At 40.6% G+C, this 26,727-nt stretch overlaps 1 protein-coding gene across 1 annotated transcript; it reads right to left on the reverse strand.

The window, feature by feature from the left end:
• Positions 1-1,566: 1,566 nt before the first annotated feature.
• On the reverse strand, positions 1,567-25,035 carry tnfaip8l3 (TNF alpha induced protein 8 like 3). The gene is made up of 2 exons (XM_005799743.3): positions 24,615-25,035; positions 1,567-2,664 (listed from the first exon to the last, which is right to left on the reverse strand). Exons 1-2 carry the CDS (start codon positions 24,658-24,660, stop codon positions 2,102-2,104), a joined length of 609 nt encoding a protein of 202 aa, XP_005799800.1. The 5' UTR covers positions 24,661-25,035; the 3' UTR covers positions 1,567-2,101.
• Positions 25,036-26,727: the final 1,692 nt, after the last annotated feature.

Genomic DNA, 26,727 nt, shown 5'->3' on the forward strand with positions numbered 1-26,727 from the left:
AAGTTTACACAGCCTGCAGAAATGTTTGATTGTTGTGCCTGGAAGAATATAAGACTGTGATAAATTATTCTAAAGCCTTTTTCAGATATGATGCGACAGCTATTTTGCTAAATTCAATTATCAAAATAGAAGGACGGATATAACAAATAAAAATGCACAATAAAGTGATTTCAACCCTTAAGCAGTACTCGTGTTGGAGGAGCTTTTGAGTTCACCTTGAATATTAAGTCATTTTGAGGGTAGATCAATCTGAAATAAAAGTTGATTGTTGGAGTTTCTTGACATGTACTCATTGTTATCCTATCACTGAAGTCATAGTTTGGAGAGTCTGCAAATTATTAAAATTATCTAATTGTATGAAAGTCCAAGTCAGGGGAACTGACTGATAGCTGAACTGTAGGACTTATTGTATGTTTAAAAAAATTAGAATTGATAGTTGCAAAATTATGACTTGGGAATCCTTTTCCTTAAATAGAAGGTGGATGATTTTTTTGTTGTTCTTCCAACAACCTGATTTCACCCAAAACGTCCAGTTTCCTACAAGAAAGATGAAGCGAAATTTTATTTTTCAGCATCACAGTTAGTCCAAGCATCACTAAATGTTATGTTTTGTGAAGTCCAAGCAAAAGTTGAGAACTAAATCTGCCTGAAAATCTCTGCAGTGGACAAAAGAAGACTCCACAATCTGATAGATCCAATGCAATGGATCTATCAGAGTTTGAGGGGAATGTTGAGATGTGACTGGGATTAGAGGGGACAGTTGCATCAAACCAACTTTGGTTACTAACTTGAATTTCTGCATATATTTCAGGATATTGTGCATTCCTTCAATCAAACAGAACAAGTGTAAATATAACTATTTTAATAATACAGCATGTCCAAAAAAGTTGTCATGACTTAACACTCTCCTGTCAAAAGGCTCATCTCATCCCAAATCTAACATTTTGACTTTATTTGCTAAAGTCCTTTCATGCTAGGTTTCTGTTGTAGCTCAAAGACACCACAACTGATGTATAAATCAGATTTTAAAATATTAATAATGACCTTAAACATAATTCTTATGAAACATATGGTAGACTATATTCACTTTCACTGACGAAAAGTTTTTTTCTTTTTACAAATAAAAATCTAGCCACTTTACCCTTGTGGTTCTTACCTTCACAGACTCCATGAAATGATGCCTTCCTCCTAACTATTTGGTCACATGATGAATATTTTTGATTGTTTCCTAGCAGCAAGGCGTGACTCAACTCACCATTTGGCTGAGTTTACCCCAGTGAATGGAAGCAGGAATGCCGATTCAATAACATTTCCAGCTGAAGGGTTTGTACTTTTGTGCAGCCAAGTTATTGAAGCATTTTTTTTCCACAATAAATGTTGAATAGCGTATGAAAATAGTTTTGAAATCATTAATTGGATCCTCTAAATCTACTTCAGGGGCACGTGTGTGAATGTGTTTGCATGGTTTTGTGTCTCTCTGTTGCTCTGTGATGCTGGTGACCCACTGACCTCTTGAGATGGACACCCACCCTCCCCCTCTTGGATGAATGGATGACTGTGCAGTACTGATTTAAAGAAATCTTTAATAAAAGACAAGTGTTATCACCCTTTTTGAGAAGATTGACACGGACTCATAACAAACATACCATGATACAGTACGCAACGCTACACAAGCAAATCGCATACTTTTGAACACACTCAAAACACACAGAGACTGATTACTACCACTGATTATCTTCCATATCCAAACACTCTACTACAGTATTGTAATTTTTTTTTGGCTGTTGGTACAGTGCAACTTTAGCACACACAGGGAATGTATAATGTGTATATTGTGAAACAGGGTGTCCTGGTTTGCAGCAATGATCCACTGAGTGAAGAGACAGTCTAAATGGGGGGGAAAAAAAGAAATCCCTCACTGACCCACAGCAGCAGGATGTTACAACAATCTCCATGGAAATGGATGGGGAAGAAACAGGAAGACAAGAGACATAAGGAAGAGGCAGGGTGTTTGCTGTCAGGAGTGGCAGGTGAAATGGGAGGCAGGAGACACTGGCAGGGAAAGGAGCGAGTAGAGAAGGAGCAGTAGAGGTGTGAGAGGTTAAAGCGTTCCTTCATCTAGCAGTTTGTTGATGCCATTGCAGATCTTCCTTAGAGAGAGTCTGTACTCCTCTCCGTCCCCGTACAGCTCCGCCAGGAAATCCCCGTTGGCAAAATGGTTGAAAACATGATCGATGCGTGCGTGTGAGCGCGCGGTCAGGTGCCCCTCCACCAGGGTGTGAAGCAGGTCCCTGCACTCCAGCAGGAGCTCCGCCAGGATATTCCTGTCGAAGGTATATTCCACCTCGTAAAATGACACCGCCGTCATGGCCGCCTGGTTCATCTTCTTCTTGAAGCGCTCCACGGTGTCCAGCTCGTCGGGACTGAACTGGTGGTTGCGGTACAAGATGCCAATCTTCAGGGCAATCTTGATCACGTCCTTGATGATCTTGTGCGCTTCTTTCTTGCTCTTGGTGAACTCCCGGGTCGCTTTGTAAAGCTCGTCCAGGATCTCACTGCTGGTGTCGTCTGTAAGCATGTTGGCCACCGCCATGGTCGCCATCTTGCTCAGGATCTTCTTTTGGGCTTGCATGGCCAGGGAGCGAGAGTTAAAGCTCTCCTGTCCTGAAGGAAGACAAAGGCAACAGAGAGCAGGATGTGAGATGAGGAGGTAATTCAAAGTTTCACAGCAACATCAACAAACAGCTGAAGATATTGGAGAAATATTGCTTTTCCAAAGCCTGTGCGTTCAACCTGTCATTTATCAGAGCTTGCCTTACAGGGTGCTTACTCCTTTTTACAGAGTACTGCATGGTGAGGCAACTTATTTGCACTTTGAAAATGACACATAATTACATGCTTACTTCAGATTACCAAAATAATTCACACTGTGTTTAAGGAGTACTTAAGGGATACTTTACTTTCCAAGAAAATTACATGTTTCTGTCACAAGCTGGCAAGTTACTTCCTGAGACTTTGTGAATACGTCCTTGGACCTGGATGGTAATCTTCCAGTCCTTCTAAGTTCATTTTCTGGAACATCAAGGATACTTCTGCAAAACCTACAGGTTCACAAAACTGCCAAGTATGTTTGCTCAAGCTCCAAGAAAGATTATCATATTTATTTCTTTATTTTATTTCCAGAAAAACCTGAAAATATATGAGTATTCAAGAGATTTTTACGTTCTGGAGAGTACTCTTTATGTTAGTAGACTATAAATTGAGAAAAATACCCTGCAAGTCATTTTAGCCTACCTGAATATTTCAGGTTACTGGTACAGGATGCATGTAAAGCAAACACCCTCTTGTCTTTAAAAATGGTAATTTCCAAGCAGCACCTTGTAAGTTCTGGGAAAGTAAGTTGAATCTCCTAGGAAATTACTTTGTATTGCCAATTATCAAAAAGTACCAGAAACCAACAAGCTGTTTAAGAAAGCTGCCTGTAGGTTCTAGAAAGTACCTTGCAGTCTTGTCTTTTTTTTTATCTTGAGAACAGTGAGTCTTTGAAATTTTATTGTGATGCTGTAAACAAAACACAGAGTGCATCCCTGTACGTGTTTATAGTATGAGCTTTGATTAATCTCTGTGGTGTTCAGTGTGTTTGCATAAACCAGCTGAAGTCCATCTGGATAAACTAGCTTTTGAAACTCTGTTGACCTTTTTAAAAAAATTAAAAAACATTTCCAAACGTTTCTTTGACCTTACATTCATAACCCCCTAAAAGTATGCGCTATTTTATTTTAACGAAGCAAAGCAGATGTAAAACTATGTTCTCTGAATTTATTGTTGTGCATTTATGCAGCTGGATGCAGTTGAGGTAGTTTCAGTAAATATGGCAGCAAAATACAACCCATTCATGAACAACGGACAAATGTCAGGTAAACATCTGTTTATGTCGCAGTGAATAAAGCTCATATGAAACAAAACAAATTAGAAACATGAGCACACAAAAGGAGGCGCAGCCTCTTTCTGCGGCAGGGCGGCGGCCTCCCTGGAGCAGGCCGCCGTCTTTGGGAGGATTCGCTGTCGGCTCTGGATCACATCAAACAGCTGTCTTCTGATAGGAGTCTTTAAAAAGTCTGGAAAAATATCCCCCATTTGGATCCACAATTTGTCCTGTAGAGGAGAACATGAAAGGCTCTGTGTTCGGTTATCCAGCGGCAGGCTGGCACGTGTCTGTGTGAATGTGAGGAGCGGGGCTTTATTTAGGTGCCACCCAACTTCAAATTACACACCGGATAGCTTCCTTTATGATTAAAGGCGAGGAGAGAGGCTTCACTTTTCTCTGCTGCTCCACGGGCACATCACCAGCCTCCTCTTCCTCCTCCACATGTTCCTCTAAAGACAGGGAGAGGAGGAGGCCAAATTCAAGGAGCAACACGCGATTTGTTGTCGCTGTGTTTTGTTTCTACCAGATGGATATTTTAAATGTTTTAAATTCACATCCTCTGCTTGTTTGCTGTCGCAATACAAACACAGAGCAGAGGTTGAATGGAGCCCCTTTTCCCCCACACCAGGGAGAAACCTAATCCGTGGCATTTCGCATGAATGTAGAGAAGTGACATTTCATCTGTTGGTCTGAAGCTAAATGACATTTCATGAAATACAATTAGCCCACCATGACATTTAACAACAAATAAGGCAAATTCCTTTGTCTACAGTGGTTCACCGTCCGATCCGCTCCCTCAGCACCACCACAATGACGCCCCTCCCACTCCTTTGACAGATCTGGTGCTCTTAACCAAAAACATTAACTGGGCTAATGATGAACCCACATTTGGTGGCTGGGAGAGACATAAACCAGCTGTTGGATGCCTGCGTAGTGTTTTGAGTTCATGCCCCATTTCAGTGGCATCATGCCCCAGACTTTCAGTTTCCAGTGGTTATACTTTAGGTTGGCCGATCAAAGCTACACGGTTTGTTCTGGGGAGAATCATTCATCCAGATGTTTGATCTGTTTGGACAACACCAGCAGAGATCTTCATTTAAATGAGTTTGCAATGTCGCTTGGTGGGTGTGAAGCTGCCACTCTGAAGTTGTCCTACCTTTAGGAGTTTTTAGACCATTTCTGAGAAATTTGATACCCAGGAATAAATATTTCTTTTCACATTTAAACAACATTTAATATGAATATGAGGGATGTGAGGAATAAAACTGATAGTTTCAGGGTGTTTACTTGATTCTCAGGGAGTTACACAGATTGGTGATGGATTTTCACATTTTTTTTCACTTTTTTTTCAGGAGAACTAGTAATTATTGCCATGTCGAATAATGTTTTAACACATTTCATCAAACTCTTAAGTGTTTTATGTTTAAATATTTCTGTGGCCATTTCATCTGCTCAGTTTTAAAAGGTAATTACCAAAACTCATTATATTTCAGCTATTTGTTTAATCACTACACCACAACAGCTATTTTTTCCAACTATGTCTTTATATTTATGTGCACCAAAAATACTTTTCAGCAGCTATCAAATCAGCCGAGAAATTAGATTTACCTGGTTCTTCGCTTCCTTTTCTGTAAAATCTAATTAAAAAAGACATAATTTCATTACAGAAATGATTCCAGCAGGACACCTTCAACACTTTTAAACAAATTACTGAAACTTTCTCCTTCTCACTGCTCTTCATGTAAGGAATAGTGACAGCGCAGCATGGGCTAAAAAATTTATCTACGTGAATATCACAACAAGTGCATGCTAGTTTCCATGATATTTGAATAGCAGCATGAGTGAGTGTAACTGGTTTTAATTAGTCAGATCTGCGCCGCTCATCAACAGGCTTTCTTTGTCACTGTCATTTCCCGTTTCTATCAAGCGGCTCTTTGTTCCAGCGAGCCTCTGATATTCAGAAACCCAAAAGGACGCACCGATAAAGGTGACATCCTGCTGACGTACCCCATGGTTGCAGAGTTGCTCTGGATATGAAACTTACCAATTTGTGGAACCACTCGCTCTCTAAGTGCATTCATCTTTTGTTCATTAGAGAGATCCCTGATTATTACAATCAACACAGATTGAGATAATGACTGCAGAGAAAGTTTGTTTCTGTTTCTGCTTCTGCGAGGCTATAAACAGGCCTCTGACGAGGCGGGTGATTCAGAGTCTGGCTAAAGATACAGAGCGAACGAGGGTGGATGATTCCCAAAAGTGCACATGAAGACGCTGAGATGTCCAAGCTTTCTCTCTCACACACACACATGCCCCCACACACACACACTCGCATACAGCCTGTCACCCAGAGGCTGGGATGAACGACATGCATGAACCATAGTGTCAGAAGGAGTTAGAGAAGAGTCCAAGCTGTCAGGAGAGAAAACTGTCCGCCCTGTTCCTCGTCCTCATCCCTCTCCTGTACTGTCTCTGCTACCTGCTCGTTATTTTTACTGCCTCACTTGTCCTGAACTGTTAAATAAAGTAGGCGCTCTATGTGGCATGTGGGAATACGCTGCTGGGAAACAAACCGCCGATGTTGGGGCCGTTGCACAAGCGTTGGCCCCATCAAAGCGGTTACACACGAGTGCTGTGGGAGTTTGTGAAGTTTGCTTTAACATGAGGATTAGCAAGGTGCTTGCTGTTCTCTTCCCGTGGCTGTTGACCAGACAGTCTCTCTTTGTCCCGCCTGATGTTTTTAGAGGCCTGAGTCAACATTTTCTGCTGCGTTGCATCAGAACATGCATCCAGTGTGGAACCTGGAGAACAGCCAGGCCAGCTCTGCTAAAGGTGTCTTTTGGCAGAAAGCGTCCAACTGGACGGATCGTTTCCATGTTAGCCAGAAACACTCGCAGTGTATCAAAAAGAGGGTCTTAGATTTGTCATGAATGATGAGCTTCAGGATGCGACTGAGATTAGATGTTGAGCTTACTGCCAAGAAAAAATGATCCATGTGTGAGGCAACAGCAGCATGTTTAAACAAGCCTACGCATTTTTTATGTTTAGTAGGAAAGATAAATACTTGAAAGTTTTTGTGGTTGGAGTAGTTTTTATTTTTATCGAATAAGTAATGCAATGTTCTCATTCGAGCCCTTGTGCGCAGCAACTCGAACAAAAAAAACAACAAACACTTCTCCTGTGTCCCCCAAACTGACCAGAAAATACTGCAGGTATACAGAGAAGCTCACAAATCCATTTTCCAAAAACAAGTCAGGTCTCATTTCTCTGATCACTTAGATAAACATTCTCTCGCTGGATGCATGCCATCTTGTCTGTCTTTAGCAATTTATTGCTATGGGGCACAAATTAAAATCATGCAATTGTACAGCGGTCTTTTAATATGTGTAGATGTGACTTGTTAAACCACTAAGGAATAATGAAAAGCTGTGACCCTGCAACAATAAACGTGTAAAGATGATGGATGGATGGTGTAAGAAATTATATTTAGCCCATTAGAAATGTAAATAAACATTTATGTAGAAAGAAAAATGGCAACAATGAGATGACATTTGTTCTACGGAGAATCTGTAAATGTATTTGTAATAACATACAGTAGCTGGCACTTTTTAGTCAGTGTGTTCAAATTGGCCGGATGTTTAGAGTCGGAGCCTTTTCTTAAGAACGTTCTGTGTCGTAGGGTTTACAAGCTTATTTGAAAGCCTTGTGTATAAAGTACACAATAAGAGCAACTTATTATAAGTTACAAAATAAGTACACAAAGTAGTGCGAGAATGAAGGCGTGTTGTTGTTGCAATGCACTGAACAGGAAGTGTTATTTTGAAGTGACTCTGTTTGACTGACGCCAGCTGAGCAGCGAAAGAATGAAATGTCAAAGACAAGCTAAGCTTTGAAAAGACCTGAGTTAAGATGTTTAAGAGTTAGGCTTGAGAGAAATCCATGAGCTCATGACTTTAAATCTACAACTAACATAATTAAATAGTTATGAGTTATTAATAAGCCACATCCAGGAACGTCCCATGGCTAATAAATCAAACGTACCATTTTAAGGGAAAATATGCAAACCACCTGTCAGAGCTGCTCTCTGTGGCTTATGCATAATGACTTGCCTCTATCGATTGATTACTGAGATAAAGATTAACTTCGACTCTCTCAGGAGTTGAATTCTGAGACTTGAATCATAATTTCCTAAGTGAAATAATGACTACTTCACATTTCTCGACATCAAAATTCCATATCTGAGCCATGGCTTTTCCTCATGTCGTTTTATTATTGGAGTCAATCTTTCTATGATGAAAAGAATCAGCAAAGAATAAATCAAATTTGTATAGTAAAAAGAAAAGGAATTAGATTTTTTTCTGGATTTTTTTAATTCGGAAAAAATTCTTCCAGAACAGGAACATTTAGTTTTTATTATTACTTAGAAACTCATTACTTTTACAAATTTGGAGCACATTTAGAAAGTCCAGAGAATACCTACACTCATTTATCAACCCAGAACAGGGATTAAAACTTACAATCCAGAACAATTACCTCAGCAACTACTTTTTAGACTCCTATTCTCCCAACCCAGAAGAGGAATTACTTACTAACTTATACTTATCTACCAACCCTGAACAGGAGTATCTAGTTTATTTACTTTGGATCAACATTATAAGTTTTTTCTTCTTTTGCTTTTTTTTCTTTGGTTTGTTATTTTGTTTGTATTTCCTTTTAATTCCTGTAAAGCACTTTGTATGGCCTTGTTGCTGAAAATGTGCTATAAAAATGAAATTACCTTTTACCTTTAAAAAAAATGAGGATCACTCAATTATTTATAAAGTTAAAAAAAACAGCCTTAGCAAAGTTGATTTTGACACCTTATTAGATTTGAATGCGTTGCAAAAATAAACATCAAGTCAGTTACTGATCTGGACATTTTCTTTAGTAGACTGAACGCTATATGGAGCTCGGATCCCAAGGCTTATCTTGGTCTCATTCCAGAGTAACCAGGAGAGTGAGCCGTCAGCGGGGGCCGGTGGCTAACGCAGAGGAGCGCGGCTGGCCTTCACTGAGTCAAAGCCAGGGGGGAATTATCCGCCGGATCGCAGCAGAGCACACAAGTCTGACTGAGACGGCCCTGTAAGCCTGTGAATGCAAGTTATTTTGGGTGTGCTTTGCTTCATGCCTCAACGGCAGAAAGAAGCACGTTCAGGGCAGCTGAATATTTACAGCCGTCGTCATGAAGAGAATGAGTATCTGTCAGGATGTCTGGAATATTTTAGGAACGGGTGGATGATGGCGTCTGGAGGGACGAAGGAGAAAATAGGGTTGGTCTCTGCACCTTGTGGCGGATTTGATGACATTTCTGTCACCGACGTAAAAAAGTGCCTGCTTTGCAAAATATTTTTACCTAATAATTGAGCATGCATGATTCGAATTAGTTGTCATGTAAATTAGAAAAAAAAATACCTCCAGAAGCCCAACTCTGCTTAAAATACAACCTAACATGTCACAAGGATCGAAATGGGAGGCGTTGAATGGCTTATAATATAAAAAAACGCATCAATTTAATTAAAGCAGTTTAAAAATGACACACATGATCCCATGTTGAATAAACCATGGATCACATGTACAAAATACTTTAGCACATGTGGAACATGGGAACCACATGTGAATTTCATGGTATTTTCTTTTAAGGGGAAAGTATCAGAAATCTTCATTAGTGCAAACAGCACAGTTTAGCATGGGATTAAATAAGGCTATCATTAGTTAAGTGCTGCTACATTTGAGTTACAGTCCTGGTTATTCTGTAGAAGTGGTGCACACGTGAGAACTAAGGCCACCATTAAGAAAGTAAACTATCTGGATAGAACAGGGAGTGCTTTCATTTGGGAAAGCCAGATGTGTCTTTTTAACGATGCTAGCCGAGCAACAACAACAAACCTGATGGAGACGCGTTAATATTTTTACTGACTGTCAGAACAACGGTGAACATATGAGCAATTAATCGCCTGCATTCTGAAAAAAAAGTTCCCGGGTAATAAATCAAACGCACCCTCACATAGAAGACTCAGCACTGCTCTGTCAGACATGTGGTCTGTGGCTTACAAATGGTTTACCTTCACCGCTAATTATGGGTGATGGTCTGTAAACCACAGCCTCACATTCTGACTCCAATCTGAAGACTTTGTTTTTGGTACTTAAGTGTAACTCAAGTCCAACTCTGAGACGTATCGTTCTCTGCCACGCAACGATAAGCAACAAGTATGTCTCGGACAAAAAGGCAGATGAAAATAGTGAAGAAGAAGGAAACTTGAAGTTTGACTGCGGTCACCAAAATGACAAAATCTGCATCTGCAATTGTCATCTAAAGTCGGCTTTACCACTAAAATGAATTGATTTATATTATATAGACTTATTTTTTTCTTTTTGTTGGTTCCCTCACAGTAATGTGGGTCCAGTTCCAGCTGGGGCCTGTCTGTGAGGAGTCTCCATAATCTCCCAATGATTTGTGTGGGTTTTCTCTGAGGACTCGGGTTTCCTCCTACAGTCCAAAACAAGCGTATTTGGTGAAAAGGAGATTCTAAATTGCCCTGAGTTGAGGGCGTGTGGCAATTGCCGGTTTCTCTTGTGTCTGTTCCGTGTCCCGTTCTGGTGATCTGTCCAGGTTGGGCCCCAACTCAACCTTACAATCATAAGGTCGACATGGACAAACTCGTTTTGCCCCATTAAAAGGACTACTGTTCCTAGACAGCGACATTGAAAAAGAAAAATATGAGTAATGCAAACACAGATTCATACACACAAAACCTGTTTGAGGTTGTTGCTGATAACATGTGTCGAGTATGAACACAATGTGGTACCAGGACAGGTGCAAAAGACTCATTTTCATCCAACACTGAACATTATTATCTGCGTACAGATAGAGACATAGGTCCATGGACATTCATTTCATATGGCTATACCTAAAATTATTTACTTTTCCTCACAATAGCTTTGCACTTATTGCTCTTTCCAAAAATTGTTACTTCAAACAGCCAAACAATAAAGGCTGCTGACAGACGGCCTGTTTTTGCAGGAAGGAAGAAGAGTGCTCTTTTGACGGCAACAAACAACAACAACAAAAAAAAGCTGTTGATTTCTGCAACACTTCTCCAAAACCCATTTATTGCCATCAAAAGTTTTGGCTGGTCATTTTCTTTCCATCTGCAACCCATTTTCCATTCACAGGCAGCCCTGTTTTGTGAATGCGCGGCTCTAAAGCGAGTGGATACCAGGGCACACTTTGAACCCCGTAGAGGCTGATTCGGCTATAATTTCTCCAGACAATTTTTTCCGTTTCTTGCAATTTCCTTAATTTCCTGTGGGCCTCCAGGTGTGTCATAAAGTCGACCTTTAGAATTTACGTTTCACATACAAGTAAGAAACTCGTGTTTGGACCGCGATTTAAAAAAAAAAAAAGGCTATTATTTGTGAAGTTTACATACACAGAGCACAAATACAACTTCAACAAGTCATGAAAGCCAACAGGGGAAAGAGCTCCTCACAGAACAGGAGTGAGCAGGGCTGACAGCTGAACTTCCTCCTGCATTGCCTTGGCTCTCTGGTTTGCCTTTGGTTGAATATAAGGAGCTGCAGCAGAGCCTCTCTGACTGGATTTACAAGGCTTGAGCACAACAATGGAGTGGGTCACTCGGCAAGACTTAAACGGGGGTTTAATAGCTTGCTGGGAAAAGTGTTAAACAGGCCTGAGAGGCCAGTGGATTTAGGAAGGGAGCAGAGGAGGCGTCCTGTGCCAGCTGGTAGCACTGGAGGAAAGGCTTTTATTTTTGGATCCAAGACTCAAGAGCTTCACTCTTCTTCTGCCTTTTCTGGGGAACACAAATAGATAGCAAACACTGTAAATTATATACCGACTTTCATATGTGATGGGGAAGGGGGAAAATAAAACACCAGATGAAATGCAGTGTCTTGTAGTCATTTTTGTCTTCTCACTTTGGATCTGCACCATGAAAATGTATTTTTGACTCCCACAACACGACACGGATGACTCAGACATGCCGCCCCTGCACAATCGCAGTCTGTTATATTGCATGTGTGTGTTTGTTTCTGGATGAAAGTAAGTGACTGCAATTGAGAAAGATGTAATATCAAACAGCAGAAGGACCACAGGGACAATGTAGCTTTGCAGCACGTGTTATTCAACGATGCGTAGTCGGACCATGCGGCAGTCTGCAAAGGCCAGGCCTGAGCTGGAAGATGTCATTAACAGCTGCTCAAGATGAAGGGGAGCAGTCGGAGCTTCAAGGTTAATAAATAACTCGGTTTGAATATCTCGATGACTGGTACCTGAATGAAGTGGGGTCATGGACTTTCAAGTCAGCAGCTTTATAGATGTAGATCATTTAGAGTTTCTTGCTGAAGCAGGAACGTGAAGGCAGAAGACGCCTCAGTGGGTTTAAAACCTTAGGAGTCACTTTCTCACACAAAAAGACAAAGTGATGCTTTTTTTTTGCTGTGTTTTACTTTTATGCAGGTGATACTCTCTCTGCTTAGCCTACTTTTTATTTGTGGAAACTGTAAGAGGCAAAAAATAAAATGCAGCGATTACACAATGAAAACATCAGTAACTTGAGGACAAAGAACAGAAATGAACGAGACAGTAAGTGAATAAAATTGCTCATATTTATGCTTAAAGTAATCTTGTCACAGTATGTAACAGTTACATGACTTAAATCTGATGGCGAATCGGTGGAGGAAGCTAAAGATTAGGGTGATGGCAAGGAGCCCTTCCATCCTTAATAACTTACAGATCACCTTTAAAAGTAAACATGTAAAAAGCTGTTGAGCAATTATAAAACGTCTGATCAGTTTGGTGTCAAAAAATGTTTTTCTATTGATTAGAATTAAGGTATCAATAATTCTCGACATGCCTTTTTCTAATACAGTGTGAATAAAAGGACAAATTATTATTTTTTCAATTAATATCTATTTTACATGGTTTTGACTGTCTGGCTAATAGTTTTGAATCAAGGTGCTGGCAAAAGATGATGGTGCTTTTTAATCTCTAATGTGCATTTTAAACCACTGAAATTGTGAATACGTTTCCTATAGTTTTTGCAAACAACTTGCATACTCAATTATTTGACAGCGATGCGGTTTGTTCTCAGAACCAAATTCTCTGGCGCAGAAATGCCAAAAAAAGTTACAACGGTGACATCTTCACTCTCTTTTGGCAGAATTTGAGAAGTGAATAAGTTTCATTTCCTTCTTCCATTAAAATGTAGTGATAAAAATTACTTTTCAAAACAGGCTTGATATTTTAATTGCATGGGTCAGCTGCAAAAAAAAAACAACACATTGCCTCAGGCGTTGTTGAACAAGATCTGCTGATATCTTTGTTACAGGCTTGTTTATGTAGAGCTGAAACCTTAAGGCCGTGTTCGGAGCGGCTGCAAATACGACACGTTTCTAAAATCTGACATCTAGAATGTCTGGAGCAGCAGAAGGAACAAACTGTCCCTTCTGCTGTTTTCACATCCAGACTCCAATTTCATCTCAGCAAAAGATGATGTTTCAGCAACACAGTGTCTTTAGATGTTCAGAATAACAGAGAAAAAGCAACATGTTGTAAGTTGCTGAGCCTTTACCCAGTGCTAGAACTGCTTCGACACATGAGGGCATTGATTTTGCAGATGTTGGAATTACCAACGAAGGTTGGTTGCGCTGAAAAATTCACTTATATGATGATGGGAGTTGAACACATTTGTCTAAAACAGAGGTGCCCAAAGTGGGTCCTCGGGGGGCCGACATCCTGCATGTTTTAGTTCTCTCCCTGGTGGTAGCAACAACCTTTTCAGCAAGTCAATGCTCTTCTTAGGTCATCTAAGGAGCCATCATTTCATCCAGGTGTGTTAAACCAGGGAGAGAACTAAAACATGCAGGATGCCGGCCCTCCAGGACCAACTTTGGGCACCACTGGCCTCAGCCTTCCTGCTGCCTTTCAGTTGTTGGCTGGAATTTGGAAAATGTAAACTTCATCCTCAGTTGTCCTCGTATTTAACGAAAAATGAGTTATTAAGAAACTCTCAGTCATCTCGTCGTCATTTGGGAGTTCTCAAATTACTTCAAAGCACATCAGGGTTTCTGTATGGAAACGTCTAAAATTTACAGTAATCTCAGTCAGCATCATTATATCCTTTCTGATGACAATTATTCTGTTCTCTACCGATCAGCCAAAATGCTGCCACAAGAACAATTTAAAAGTGGTACAAGAGTTGTCAGCCAGAGCCACAGACCTCAGAAGCTTGTAGATGAAGGCACCTGTAACAGACAAGTCTCGCACTATAAGACACGGTTTGAAAGAATAGCTCTATTTGTCTAGGGAATGGTCTAAATGTCTCTTCTGTGAGGAACAGACCGGCGGTGAAGTCACTTAGGAACTTCTCTGAATCAGGAAGGACACAGAGCAGATTGCCTTTGGCCGCCGCTCAGCCTTATTTAATGCTTCATACTTCATCTCGTTCTTTGTCTCTCGGTTTTAATGGCCATGTCCCTAAAGAGCTGAGCCTGAGAGACGAGGCGAAAGGAGGAAGAGGCAATAGACGTTTGATTGATTAATGTGCCAAAGGCCTGATGCGTCCGCGAGAGGAGCAAGAGAGGGAATGAGAGACGCAGCGGCGATTAGAGCTGCACCTTTCTTTTTGTGAATGCAAGAGAAGCTGATGACGTCAACAAGTGGTATCCAGGACATCCGGAGAGGGCACAAGTACTGGACCACAGGGCCCTGAGAGAATGCGACACTCTGACCCTGTGCAGCTGATGTCTTCGGCAGATGTAGTTCCCTCCTGTGCGCTATTGTTCGCCTAGCAAACGGAGTCAGGCCAACAATTAGCTGGTTAGCTGGGCCTGTGAATTGGCTGGAGGCGAGGCCGCTTCTCGGTTTCCCTCCTCTGGGAGCGTCTCTGGAAAACTACTCCTGTTATGTGGGTGTTGGTGGAAGCCAAAAATACTCGAGGCTTCCAAATGAGAAAATGACAGATTTCCTTCTGTGCAACGTCAACTTCCGCCACACATTTTTCTTCCTTTCTTTCTTGCTTCTTTTCTTTCCATCTTCGTTTTTTTCCTTCCTTCCTTCGCTACATTTGCTGTTTGGATTGCAGACACGCAACGATTTGGATATGCAGCTGAGCAAAGAACCAAGCCGCAGCGCTTCCCCAGAATTTATTTGATTCATAAAAGAGCTCCTCTCTATTTATAGAAAGACGGTCACCAGTGTGTGTCTGTTTGTGCGACAGAGAGAGTCATAATGACAGACCGTGAAACCAGAGCAAAATAAAATACAGAAGATGATAATAAAGTCAAAACGGTCTTGCGGCCCCCCGAGTCCCGAACTCAAAGTTTCTTCTGTGTTTTTCATCCGAATGAAGGAAGCTGCGCGTTTTATTGAGAAAAAGAAAAATGTGGGGAAATGAGCGGAGCGGGCAGTATGTACGTTTTAATTTCACAGCTTTCAGTCAAGAAGTTGATAGAAGCTATCCCGTGAAAGTGGGAGAAAAGAAAGGGAAGACATTTGGGAAGAATTCCCAAAGACTTCTTAATTTTCTAAATTTTTGCAAGATATTGTGACGGGATCCTAGAGAGAACAAAGAAGGTGTTGATGTAAGAGACAGGATGTCCATATTTAGACAGTCTATGTCTGTTACTTCAGAGACAAACCTGCACCTGAAACACTGTCGCCAACATCCATCTGCAGCTGCATGAGGAGCTGGCTGTAGTGTCTTTCTTTGTCTGCCTCTCCCTCTCTGTCCATTTCCTACCACATCCACAAAGCAGAGTGGCAAGGAAGCAAGCATTTTTCAAAATTTTTATTTATTTTATTTTTTATGGACCCCTTAGTAAGCCTCTCCTTCAGCGACCCGTGGCCAAGTCTCTGTGTGGCAACGCATCGTTCCAGAGTTGTGCACACAAACAATACGCCAAGGTTCACAGATGCAACAAGCACCGACATCTTTCCTCAGACCTTCCTCTTCCTGGTTTGTTTGAGTTTTAACTGGGTTTTTACACGAATGAGAAATGCTGCCTCGACCACTGACTGATTTATACGTCGCCCCATAACCGTCTCTCCAACAAGAAAGATGTTTCCAGGATTCTTGACCTATAATCTGTGCCGTTTGATGCCACATGTTTATTTAAAGACAAACAGGACAGTAGCAAACAGATTGAAGTAATCCCCAAAGCACACCCAGTTACAAATGTTAAGAAGGCAAAGGTTAACCCAGAAATGGGGCAGGGCTTCAGCTGCCTGTGCGCCTAAATTAAAAGGTTGCTCTCGCTTTGATTGGAGTCATAAAATTGGAAATGCTGTGAGCTTTGGCCTTTAAGGAGCTCAGCCTGCTTGACACGGCGTAGTGTAAAAGCCAAAGCTCTCTACACCCAACTTTTACCCCTAACTAATGACCAGGAAATAACTGTGGTTCGCTCACACTCACATAAATACCCAGATGCACATTTCTGCTTTGTGTTCTGACTGCGTTCTTTCTTCTAATGCTTTTTTTTTTGTTGCTCTGACCTAAGCCTAATTATTGCAAGAGTTCATCTAATTCCTGGCCCCCATGTGGGGAACTTTTTTGATAAAGTGTTCAGAACTCCCAGGAACAAAGCGCTTTCATTTGACGTACTGCTGAACCGGTTGTTCATAGTTATTCCACTTTTTCCTGCCACAGCCTTAAAAATGCTACAATCAGCACACTTCACCTCAGCTGTGCCAGAGCGAAGTGTGAAAAGCTGTGCGTACAACTAGCCTCCTCCCTCACCTTGCTTCCTGAAACACACTTTAGCTCCTTCTGCGGAGAGCAATTTCAGCTTAATACCATCTGGATATGCTGTAGTACGCGTGTATTTTAGGAAAAGGTAGTGAAGACGAAACCCAGATGGCGGCGCCTTTCCATAAACACGTCACCAAGCTGAAACTGAAAGCTGAAGAGAACTATTTTTGAGCAACGTGAAAACATAAAGCATCACATCTCACACTTTTTGCATCAGAGCAAATGTTTAAGACATGCGGACCAGACGTCAGATGGAGCCCAACTCTCCATTGACACACACAGATCATAACACACACAATTTAATATCAGTTTTTAATAACAGCTCTGCCGTGGGAGGGGGGACTAATCCCTTCTCACAATGTCCCACTATCCCTATAAAATGCCACTGAATTATAGTGTCAGCAAATGCATCTGCACACAAGGGGAAAATGTTCTAGCAGTGACCTGGGAGTTGTAGGAATAGTTTTCTGCAACAGCGATTGGAAAACTTTCTCCTGAGTCGTCTTTTCCACTTGCAGCTAAACTCCCTCCTTTCTTTCCTCTCCTCTGTTAGTGTTATATTTTTCCAGACCCAGCTCTTGGTGTCCTGAACCTGTGTGTAGGGGTGTGTGTGTGTGTGTGTGTGTGCAGCTGGTTTTGTGCAGACTGCATCTTTGGGCCAGATTAAAGGCAGAGGAGGGGAGAGTCAGGGTTGCATGCGTTTGTGGCGATCAAGACTGGAGGACTGAGAACAGAGTGTGGATGGTCATATATGAACGTGTTGTAGTGACTGCAGGCTGACTTAAGCTAGCTGCCGCTCTCATGTGCGAAACATTTGGCCAACAGGGCCATTACAAAGCAGACGCTGCGCTGTACATGGCATGTTTCGACAGAAATAGATTGATGGCAATAAATAGCGTAATACAGTGCTTCATAAAAGTGAACCCTTTAGTGTCACAACTATAAGGTTCAATGTATTTTATTGGGGGATGAAGCAGCCTTCACTGTCCTGCAAAAGTGAACAACAACAATAAACGGTAAGGTTAACAAAACCTTAATGTCAAACAACAACAACAACAATACTACTACGAATAATAATATAGTGAACAAAAGTACGACAGAAAATACTGGACAGTTATTAGAAATAGGAATATCGGACTCGCCATCCAAGGGATGTGGTACTGATCACATAATGTGCATTATGTGATTTTGTGTGTTGAAAAAAACAAGATACAGACTATTTACAACAGACTGTATCAGTGCAGAAACACAGATGTGCAATAACAATGGAAATATTGTTTAAAAATTAGTAACAACAGAGTAGATGATGTACAAATGCCAACATAGATGTATAAAATACAAAATTAAATGTAAATACGTATTGATTTTGTTGGGTGCAACCCACTTCTGACATTCTGTATTCAAAACAACCTTGTGAGGTTCAGGCGAAAGTAGCTTAATAAGTGACTCTATATCCAGCAGCTGCTGGGAGGAAGGATCTGCGGTTACGCTCCTTTGTGTTTTTAAAATGTGGCAGTCGTCTCTCACTGAAGGAGTGTGCGATGTGATAGGCCAGCAAAACAAATGCATGGTTACAAAGTAGAAGGAAGTTTTACAGATTATCTAGTGGATTTATGTCTAAAATAAGTCTAGAACATTGTGAGAGTTAAACCCATTTCACACCAATCTATTTTTTTCACAGCTTCTAATAAATGTATTTTATAAATGCTCTGTTTTAATCTCGTCTCTGCTAAAGAAATGGACCTCCATAGCATGATGCTGCCACCACTGTGTTATGCTACTAATATGTCTTTTGTTGCATTTGGTAAGATTAAGTTACACACTGAATTTCACTACAAAAATCTGTTTTTTTCTTCTTCTTCACTCATCATGCAGTGAACGAGGTGGGTTCATTATTAACAAGTCAACATGTAAAGGTAACTGATACGTGTATTTAAAATCATGGACAACCAGAGACAAATAGGCTAAATGCAAACGTCAACTTTTGTGATTTTTATTTTTAGAAAATGAGAAGACCGCACGTCCTTTTCCTTCCACTTTAACTCATTGCTGAGCGGGTTGACCAGTCACAGAGAATCCAGTTAAACGTTTGTGGTTGTCATGTGACAAAATGTGGCAAAGTTCAAGCGGTATGACTCGTTTCTGGTAAAGCTACTGTTTGCGGGTCTGTAAACATGTGAGAGTTTGGGACTCGGCTGGCTGAAGATTAAACTTTAGCTGCGCCATCAGAAACATCTGCTGGTACGAGTTTGCGTAATAATAGATCTGTGATCTATTATTACGACAGCCAAGCTTTTCATCAACACCATCTTCCCTGGAAAAATGGGCAGAAAAACAAAACGCTGGAAATAGTTCTGCAGATGGCTGATTGGGGTTCGGTGTTAAGAGTCGCATTACCATGATGACTCAACCAAAACTTCTCCGTGGGTTGATTATTCACTCTCCACCAACATGATATAACAACTCCAGAGGCATTCAAACCGGACATTAGAGATATCTGATAGATCAGTGAATTGCAGCGTCTAGTCTGCGTGGGCTTCAGACCAACAAGAGATCAGACTGTGACCGTATAATGAAAAGAAAGAGTTATCAATGGATACAGATATAGACAGAGGCTTGATGAGTGATTATAATTAAGGGAAAGAAACCAGCTGGGATTGAGAAGAAAAAAAACCCTAAGATTTTTGTAGTGAAATTCAGTGCTTGTGCTCTTCCTAGACAGCATGTTGCCTTATTGGCACATTTTGAAACTCTTTTCTTTGTCTCGATTGTTATTAATTTAAGATTTAGTACTTTTTAAGTTTTGAAATTCAGACTTGTCTTTTGAAAACTTAAAATTCAACCAACCAACTCAAATGGGATAATATTCTAAGACTTGTACAAACATTTAAATGAAATCCAAAAGTAAATTTTAGCTACTATAACAATTCACTCCTAAAGACATTTCAGCTAAAAGTTGGGATGAGATAGTAGTCAAACAATCATCTGCTTAGTATGAACATCGAGCATCAAATGAGCTAAATGCTAATTGACGCACCAATTCTACACTCCTTACATGTTAAAAACATCTTGTAATGTTTCAATGCTAGTTTGAACGTGAAGAACAACTTAACAACTATTTGCTAATTAGTTATTAAGTAATGTCAAACGTCTAGTAAATGAACAAAGGAGAGATCATACCCAATGCTAACAGTTTCTAATGCTAATTGTTTTTAATGCTAACAAGTTACTTGCTACAGTGAATGGTTTGGTAACATCACATTGCAGAACATTGGTCAGCTGTAGAGCGAAGGATCAATCCCATCAATAAAATTGGCATTTTTTAAATTTTGTTTATTTTTGTTTTTTTCCCAAACTGTGCTTGCTTTGCTCCAGAACGTACGATCATCTAGACTGGAAATAATCATCTGGCTTTGTTTGCAGAGTGAACAACAAATTTCTGGATTAAAAAGAAACAACAACAAAAAACCTCATTATTAAAAAAAAAAAAACGTGGTGCTTTTAGCAATCCAATCCAATCATATCATTTATCTTAATTTAATTATCTTAAGACATAAAGGAACATGTATACAAGTATATATTTGTAACATTTTGTGCACCTCAGGTCCAAACGGATACAAACCATTAAAAGGACCATTAAGTAGAAAATACCAGCAACTTTTGCTTCATTGTGTCACTCAGCCATGTTTGACATCAAACCATTTCATGATGAGCTCTGACTTTCTTAAGCAGGACTTTGGACTTCAGGGGATTTTGTTGGCATTTTTCTGACTGGGAACTGTGAAAATCTGACTTATAAGTACAAACAGGATGCACTATTATTATTTGTGCTCTAAATTACAGACAGAATAAAATTTTGGGGCCTTTTTAAAAAAAACAATCAGTCAGATGTTAGATATCGAATAACTTAGCATGTTTTCATATTCACCATTAGCTCATGCTTCACTAGAAAGCTTTTGTTTTTCCATTAGCTTCAATTGAAATAAGTAAATGATGTGGTCTTTCTTTGTAAATGCCTAGAAAAATAACTGAATTTGCATCAGTACTTACTTCCTGCTGTGTCACTGCTTAGCATAAACATGTAAGTTGGAAAACAAAGCAGGAATCGCTGTCGTTTTTAAAAAATGCTGGACCCGATTCCTATAAGCTTGGAACCACAACTTGGAAATATTTAATGCTGGCATTTGCATATGTATCTAAAAAAAATTCTCTCCCTCTGAGCAACATGTGAAGGACTTGTCTGACTTTGAGATACAGTCTATCTGAAATAAATTAGATGAGAGGAAACGTTCACTTTATTTATAGACCATTTTGAACATATGGCAGCATTTACATTTGGCTTGGAAGCAGAAGCCTTGTAGCATACAAGCCTTTCCTTCTGTTCGTGTTTATGCTGCACAGGCGTCTCAGTAGACTTTAAGCTAGATTTGCATTTATCTGTATGACATGAATAGAGCATTTCAAGAATAAGGCCTGTGTTTTGATTTGCAATTTGGTGTGGTCTCGAAAAACAAAGATTTAAAAAAAATAAAATTCCCACATGGATTGAAAATCTCAGGTGTATTTTTTGATGGCTCAGATGATTTGGAACTAGTTCCAGCATGGTTTTATCTGCTTTATGAGCTGGGGGTGCACTGCAGCCAAACCAGCACTTTCTTGTGACAGAGGAAGTGGATCTGTGCCGTGCTGCTGGAACTCCCTAGCAGGTTTCATGTTGACATACAACAAAATGCAAAGAACACACGGTCGACTACCTTTATTTACAGTTTTGGTGTGCGTAGCCGCACCAGCTTCCCCCCTCAGGTGATTAGAACCGTATTTTCCTTTCGTCAGCAACAGCGCTGTCATGACTTCACCTTCCAAATGTTCTCCACAAACATCATAAAACTCTGCTGTGTTTAAAACAACTGTGTGAGATTAAGGTAAAAGTAGCTTCATAAGTGGCTCAATGTCCAAGTGCAGTGAGTGCAGTATGACTTTTGTGAAATTCGGAGAAAGTAAACTGTAATCTATGGCTCCCGAGCAGAAAAGTGAGGGTGAAATAAACTCAACAAAGAAATGTTCTGCACACAGCAATTATCAGCGACTTGAGGCCAGAGCTGAAGGCTGACTGGTCACCTGAAACAAAATCCCTCGGTGTTTATGCGACTGACGCTGTGGAGCAGGGTATGCGCGCATCAAGCAGAGATCAATCACACATCGTCACTGGAAAAATCAAAAATGGTGGCAGTGTGTGAGAGTGAGAGAGATTCCAAATAAACCTGTTTCCAGAATACCATGTATTAGGTTTCATTGCGGGATAAAGTGAGCCACTGATAGCAACACAGGAGCAGGAACTGCAGCACAGCAACAAAACATGATGCTTTCTGAGAATGAGTCAGGCTCTCACTGACTCTCGATCTGCAAATATATCCGGCCTTCACAGTTCCTTTCAGCATGAGGAACAAAGGTAACTAACAAACGTTGTTCCTGTCAGACGCAGTGTTGGCTCCAGAAGGTTTTTAAAACCTGGGGAGTGAAGGTGACAAAAAATCCCCACGCTATTAAGCACTGAAAAATTATGCAAATTAAATTAATTGGAACTATCGTTTCATATATTCATACTAAAAATATGCTTGGCACAAAAACAAAGGAAGCTTTTTGTTTTTTTGGTATTGTTGCCACAATGAATCTCGTCTAAGTAGGGCTAAAACTAACAATTATTTTAGTTATCGATTAATTTTCCGACTATTCTGACTATTAATCGATTAATTGGATGAGAAAAGTGACACTTTTTGTACATTTTTTATTGAAGCCTTTTCTATGCAATATTAGAAATACATTAAGATTCAAAAAACAAGTAATTCAGCTCATTTTTTAATCTTTTTATTGCCTAAAATGCAACAACATAGCCTTCCTGGAGTATAAACTTGATCATTTGTAGCAAACGAAGCACTGGCAGCTAAAACTTATTTCTAACATCAACATGTGAAAAGTTCAGCCCTCTGTGGTTGAGTTGGCATCAATACAGGGCTGGTACGTTGATTGATTGTTTTTTTGTTTTGTTTTGTGGATTAGCCAATTACTAATTGGATAGCAAAAGGTGCTTAATAAGATAACTTTATTTTGTTTTTTACAGAATTTGAACCAGGTGAAGCTAAAACTATGGCATTTGAGGAGTTTTGGACAAAACATATTCACAAACAAGGGTTGTTATTATTTTAAATACTATATATTAAAATAAAATGTATATATTTTTTGCACAGTTTTGAGCTAATTCCTGCTTTGAGTGTGTTGTTCTTTCAGCAAATGACCATTTTTGGGTTTATTTATAAACAGTATACTCCAGCTAATGATTAATCTAGCACTAAATTAGTTAGTTCAATACGGATTAATCACAATTAATCCGATTAATCGTTTTAGCTCCAAGGCTACTAAGTCATATTCCACAGGAAAGCCTGTTGATTTTCCCCTTTGTGGATTATTCATTCATAAACATGGAGTTTCTTGGTGCTCCTCCACATGCTGGCCAGCAGCCTGATCAGACACTGCTACCCCGCAGCAGTGTCAGTAATTGTGACCAGACAGCTAATATGGTTTTGTTGGCATCTCTGTCACCAACAGCACGCCCAAGCTGATCACTTGGTATACACAATCACATCGTGTTCAATACGATTGAGGTCAGGAAGTGCAGGCTGGCTATGCTAGCTCCTTCACTCTACCCTACGCTGCTCTGTAGGGTTAGCAAACACTAGTAGTAATGATGTGGGATTGCCTTTGGTTGCAGAATTTATTTTCTCCATTGACTCCAATGACAACAAGCCTTTTTCATCCATCCTCATCATACATTTTGTTGTGCATTGGTAGATTGAATTTAACACATTTCTTTAGGGCGCAACCCACAAACTCATCCATGAACGTTGTGATTTTCCGTGCTCAGCTTGTATTATTACTCTCTTCTTATGATCTGAATAAAGCTGTAATAAAGCCTCTTATAGTCAGGTTCCCTTCTCCTTTCAAATGGACCAATTGGAAAGACAGACAAAGGTCCAGATGGACAGACAGATGGTTCATCCGGGCATAATTAATACAGAAAGCTCCATGTTGTCCATGGAAAAGGCCACATTGACATGATTAAGGAATGAATGAAAGAAGGAAATCATTAGACAGCTATGGCTTCTTTCCTAGCAGAGCTGAGCGACAGCTTGTCTGACTGCATACACACAAACAGGAGAGAAGCACCTCACTTGTCGATGATGTCAAGTCCTGCAATTTAACTCAAAATGTGTTAAATTGGCTTCATACCCCCCTTCCCCCCTTCTTGCTTTAAATTCTATAAAGATCCACAATCCAGATTACCGCCCGCAGTAAAACCCTGCCTGAGTGTTTAATGTGTAACTCGCCTCATTATTGCTGTAAACTTTTGCCCTGTGAGCTCACACCGTAAACTTTCCTCCTTTTTATGAAACAACATTTGTGGATCCACTGGAAAAGCCTTTCATCCTCTCTCGCACCCTGCGATGCATCAGGAGGATCGGGGCGTTCGGGGCGCCTGCAGTCTCTCTCTCTCTCTGGGTGCATGTGTTGATGAACAAACCGGCTGCACGTGTCGGAGCTTGCCTGTTCCTGGTGGTGACTGAGGCAGCTTTCATGCAGACACTCGGTGACGCTGTGCCTGCCACCGGCATCAAAGCACATCTTCTCTCCAACATCAGGAAAATGTCAAATGGTTTGGTTGCTTTGGGAATACATCGCTGGTTCAGATGTAGTTTGGGAGTCTGACAATGTGTTTAAAGCTGATGATGAACTTTTTGAATCTTTGTAAAACACTACAAAAGATGAGTGTGTGTAACTGTAAGTGTTGCCTGCATGGCGGTAAAATGACTCCTGGGGCTTACCTGCTGAGATGTCTCCGTCACTTTGCTCTCCAGAGTCTGAATCCATCTTCCCCTTTAGGACAAGCGGAGGCTGCAGAAACTCTTTTAGTCCTCTCCCGTCCTTTGTCTCTTTCCTTCTCAGAGAAGAGTGCGATTCTTAACCGAGTGGGAAAAAAGGAGACATAAAAAAAAAAAAAAAAAAACTTCTGGTGTTTTATTCTCTCCCTCTTAACGAGCTCAGCTTTCTCCCTCTGCCTGGATCTTTGTAGTTGTGAGAGGAAAGCTGGTGGTTTGCTGAGCTGTCTGTCCTCTTGGGTTTTGTTGCGCTCCCTCACTTTCCCTCTTTACTTCTCCATCTCATCTACTTTCCCGTCTCTGGTGCTCCCTCCCCTTCGCTTACTCTCAGTCCGTCCCCCTCTGCGTTTCTCCCTGCCTTTTTCTTGCCACTCTGTCCCTCCTCCTCCTCCTCATTGCTGTGACACTCTTCTCCCTCTACTCAAACTGGTTTTTTTCCCCCTTTACCTCTCTCTGTATGCTGCGAGCGCTGTCTCTTCCTCTTTCGCTCTTCCTCTCTCCCTCCCTTTCTGTCACTGGTTAAGAGTGCTGCCTGTGTTTCAGCACAGCAATGGGAAGGACTCATTCACGGAGACTTGAAATGCAACTGCAGCACCAAAAATCCCATGACCTTTTTCAAAGCTGGATGTTTTAAAATCATGAATGTGGTATTTGTTTGTGGTCACCTGGCGTCAGACGATCACTGGTTGGTTCAGATATGTTTGGGTCACTTAGCGTGCTATTTGGTTGATGATTCATAACTGAAAACTGCATCTCAGTTTCTATTTGGCAAAGAAACCGAGACATTGTTAAGATTTTTCTTCTGAAACTACGTGGAATTATTCGGTCAATTTACTGAATACTGGTCACCAACATTCATAGATCATCTCAAATATGTGGCTGGTGACTCAGTAGCCAGGTGAGTGCCACTGAAATGTATGTCAGCTGGTGCAGATCAGCAGACTGAGACTCATGTAGGGAGTTTGACAATTAGTGGTTTGAAAAGAAGACCCATCATGGAGGTTATGCCTTAATGAGCGACTGAGCAGGAGAGTCCAGTTATGGTTAAGTTATCTCAGTGTAGGTGCAGCTGTTCTGTGAGGGAGTTTGAGCAAAGAATAGGTTATAAAACAATATGCATACATTTACATATTCAGTCTGTCATCTGAAGACAAACGGCGCATGGTGCGACTAAAACCGAACTAGGAAGTATTCAGGCAAGGAGAGAGTTCAGCAGAGAAGCAGCCAAGAGGCCCGTGGTCACTTTGGAGGAGCAGCAGAGAGCCACAGCTCCAGTGGGATAATCTGCTGACAGTATTTATTAGTTCCATAATTCTGGCCTTGTATTTCAATACAGGATGCCGTTGCTGGAAAGGAGTCAAAACAAATTGTGTGTACAGCTTTCCAAGAGAAACAAAAAAAGTAACTTCAAATACCATGCACACTTAATTTGTGAAGACAAATACAGAGCAATCAGCTTCATAAAGTACCACACCAGACAGGTCACAGGTAAAATAAGAACGACCTGAGCATGAGGTTCCAACTACAGTGGATTGGTTTGTATCAGAATGGTTATGTCCATTTTAATATTTGCTGATTTTTTTCTCCATAGAGCATATTTAAAACATTTGAAAGAAAGTGCAGCTTGGGACACTACTGCTATCTTACTATGCTAGTCAACACACCATTGGCTCGCATTTCAAAAGCAGCCAATCCAGGCTCATTTAATTTTGCTTGGTGCTGATTGGCTGTACTCTGACTGTAGATATTGGCTTCTGCAGTGGTGCAGTTTCCAATGAGCCTATTAATGTTTATTAATGCATTTTTGGTGTTTTGACTATTAAAATATGCAGCTGCAAGCATTTTAGAGGGGTTTCAAATATTCACAGGCTTCAGCTATTCTCCTCCGTGAATATCAGGAGTCACTGTATCGTTTTTCATCACTTTCACAATTTGGCATTACTTTATGTCTGTCCATCTCATAAAATCCTAATAAAATACTTCTGGTTGAATTGTTACTACAATTTGGAAGATCAAGTTGTAGTAACACTTTTGCATTTCACTATAAGATTTAATGGGA

Source organism: Xiphophorus maculatus, chromosome 4 (genome assembly GCF_002775205.1).
Source record: "Xiphophorus maculatus strain JP 163 A chromosome 4, X_maculatus-5.0-male, whole genome shotgun sequence".
NCBI lineage: Eukaryota > Metazoa > Chordata > Actinopteri > Cyprinodontiformes > Poeciliidae > Xiphophorus > Xiphophorus maculatus.

Bases quoted from the DNA above. Each gene is read 5' to 3' on its own strand.
- tnfaip8l3 (XM_005799743.3), bottom strand. From the start codon at position 24,660: ATGGATTCAGACTCTGGAGAGCAAAGTGACGGAGACATCTCAGCAG. The intron at 2,665-24,614 runs GTAAGCCCCAGG...GTCTTCCTTCAG, and splicing joins TGACGGAGACATCTCAGCAG to GACAGGAGAGCTTTAACTCT.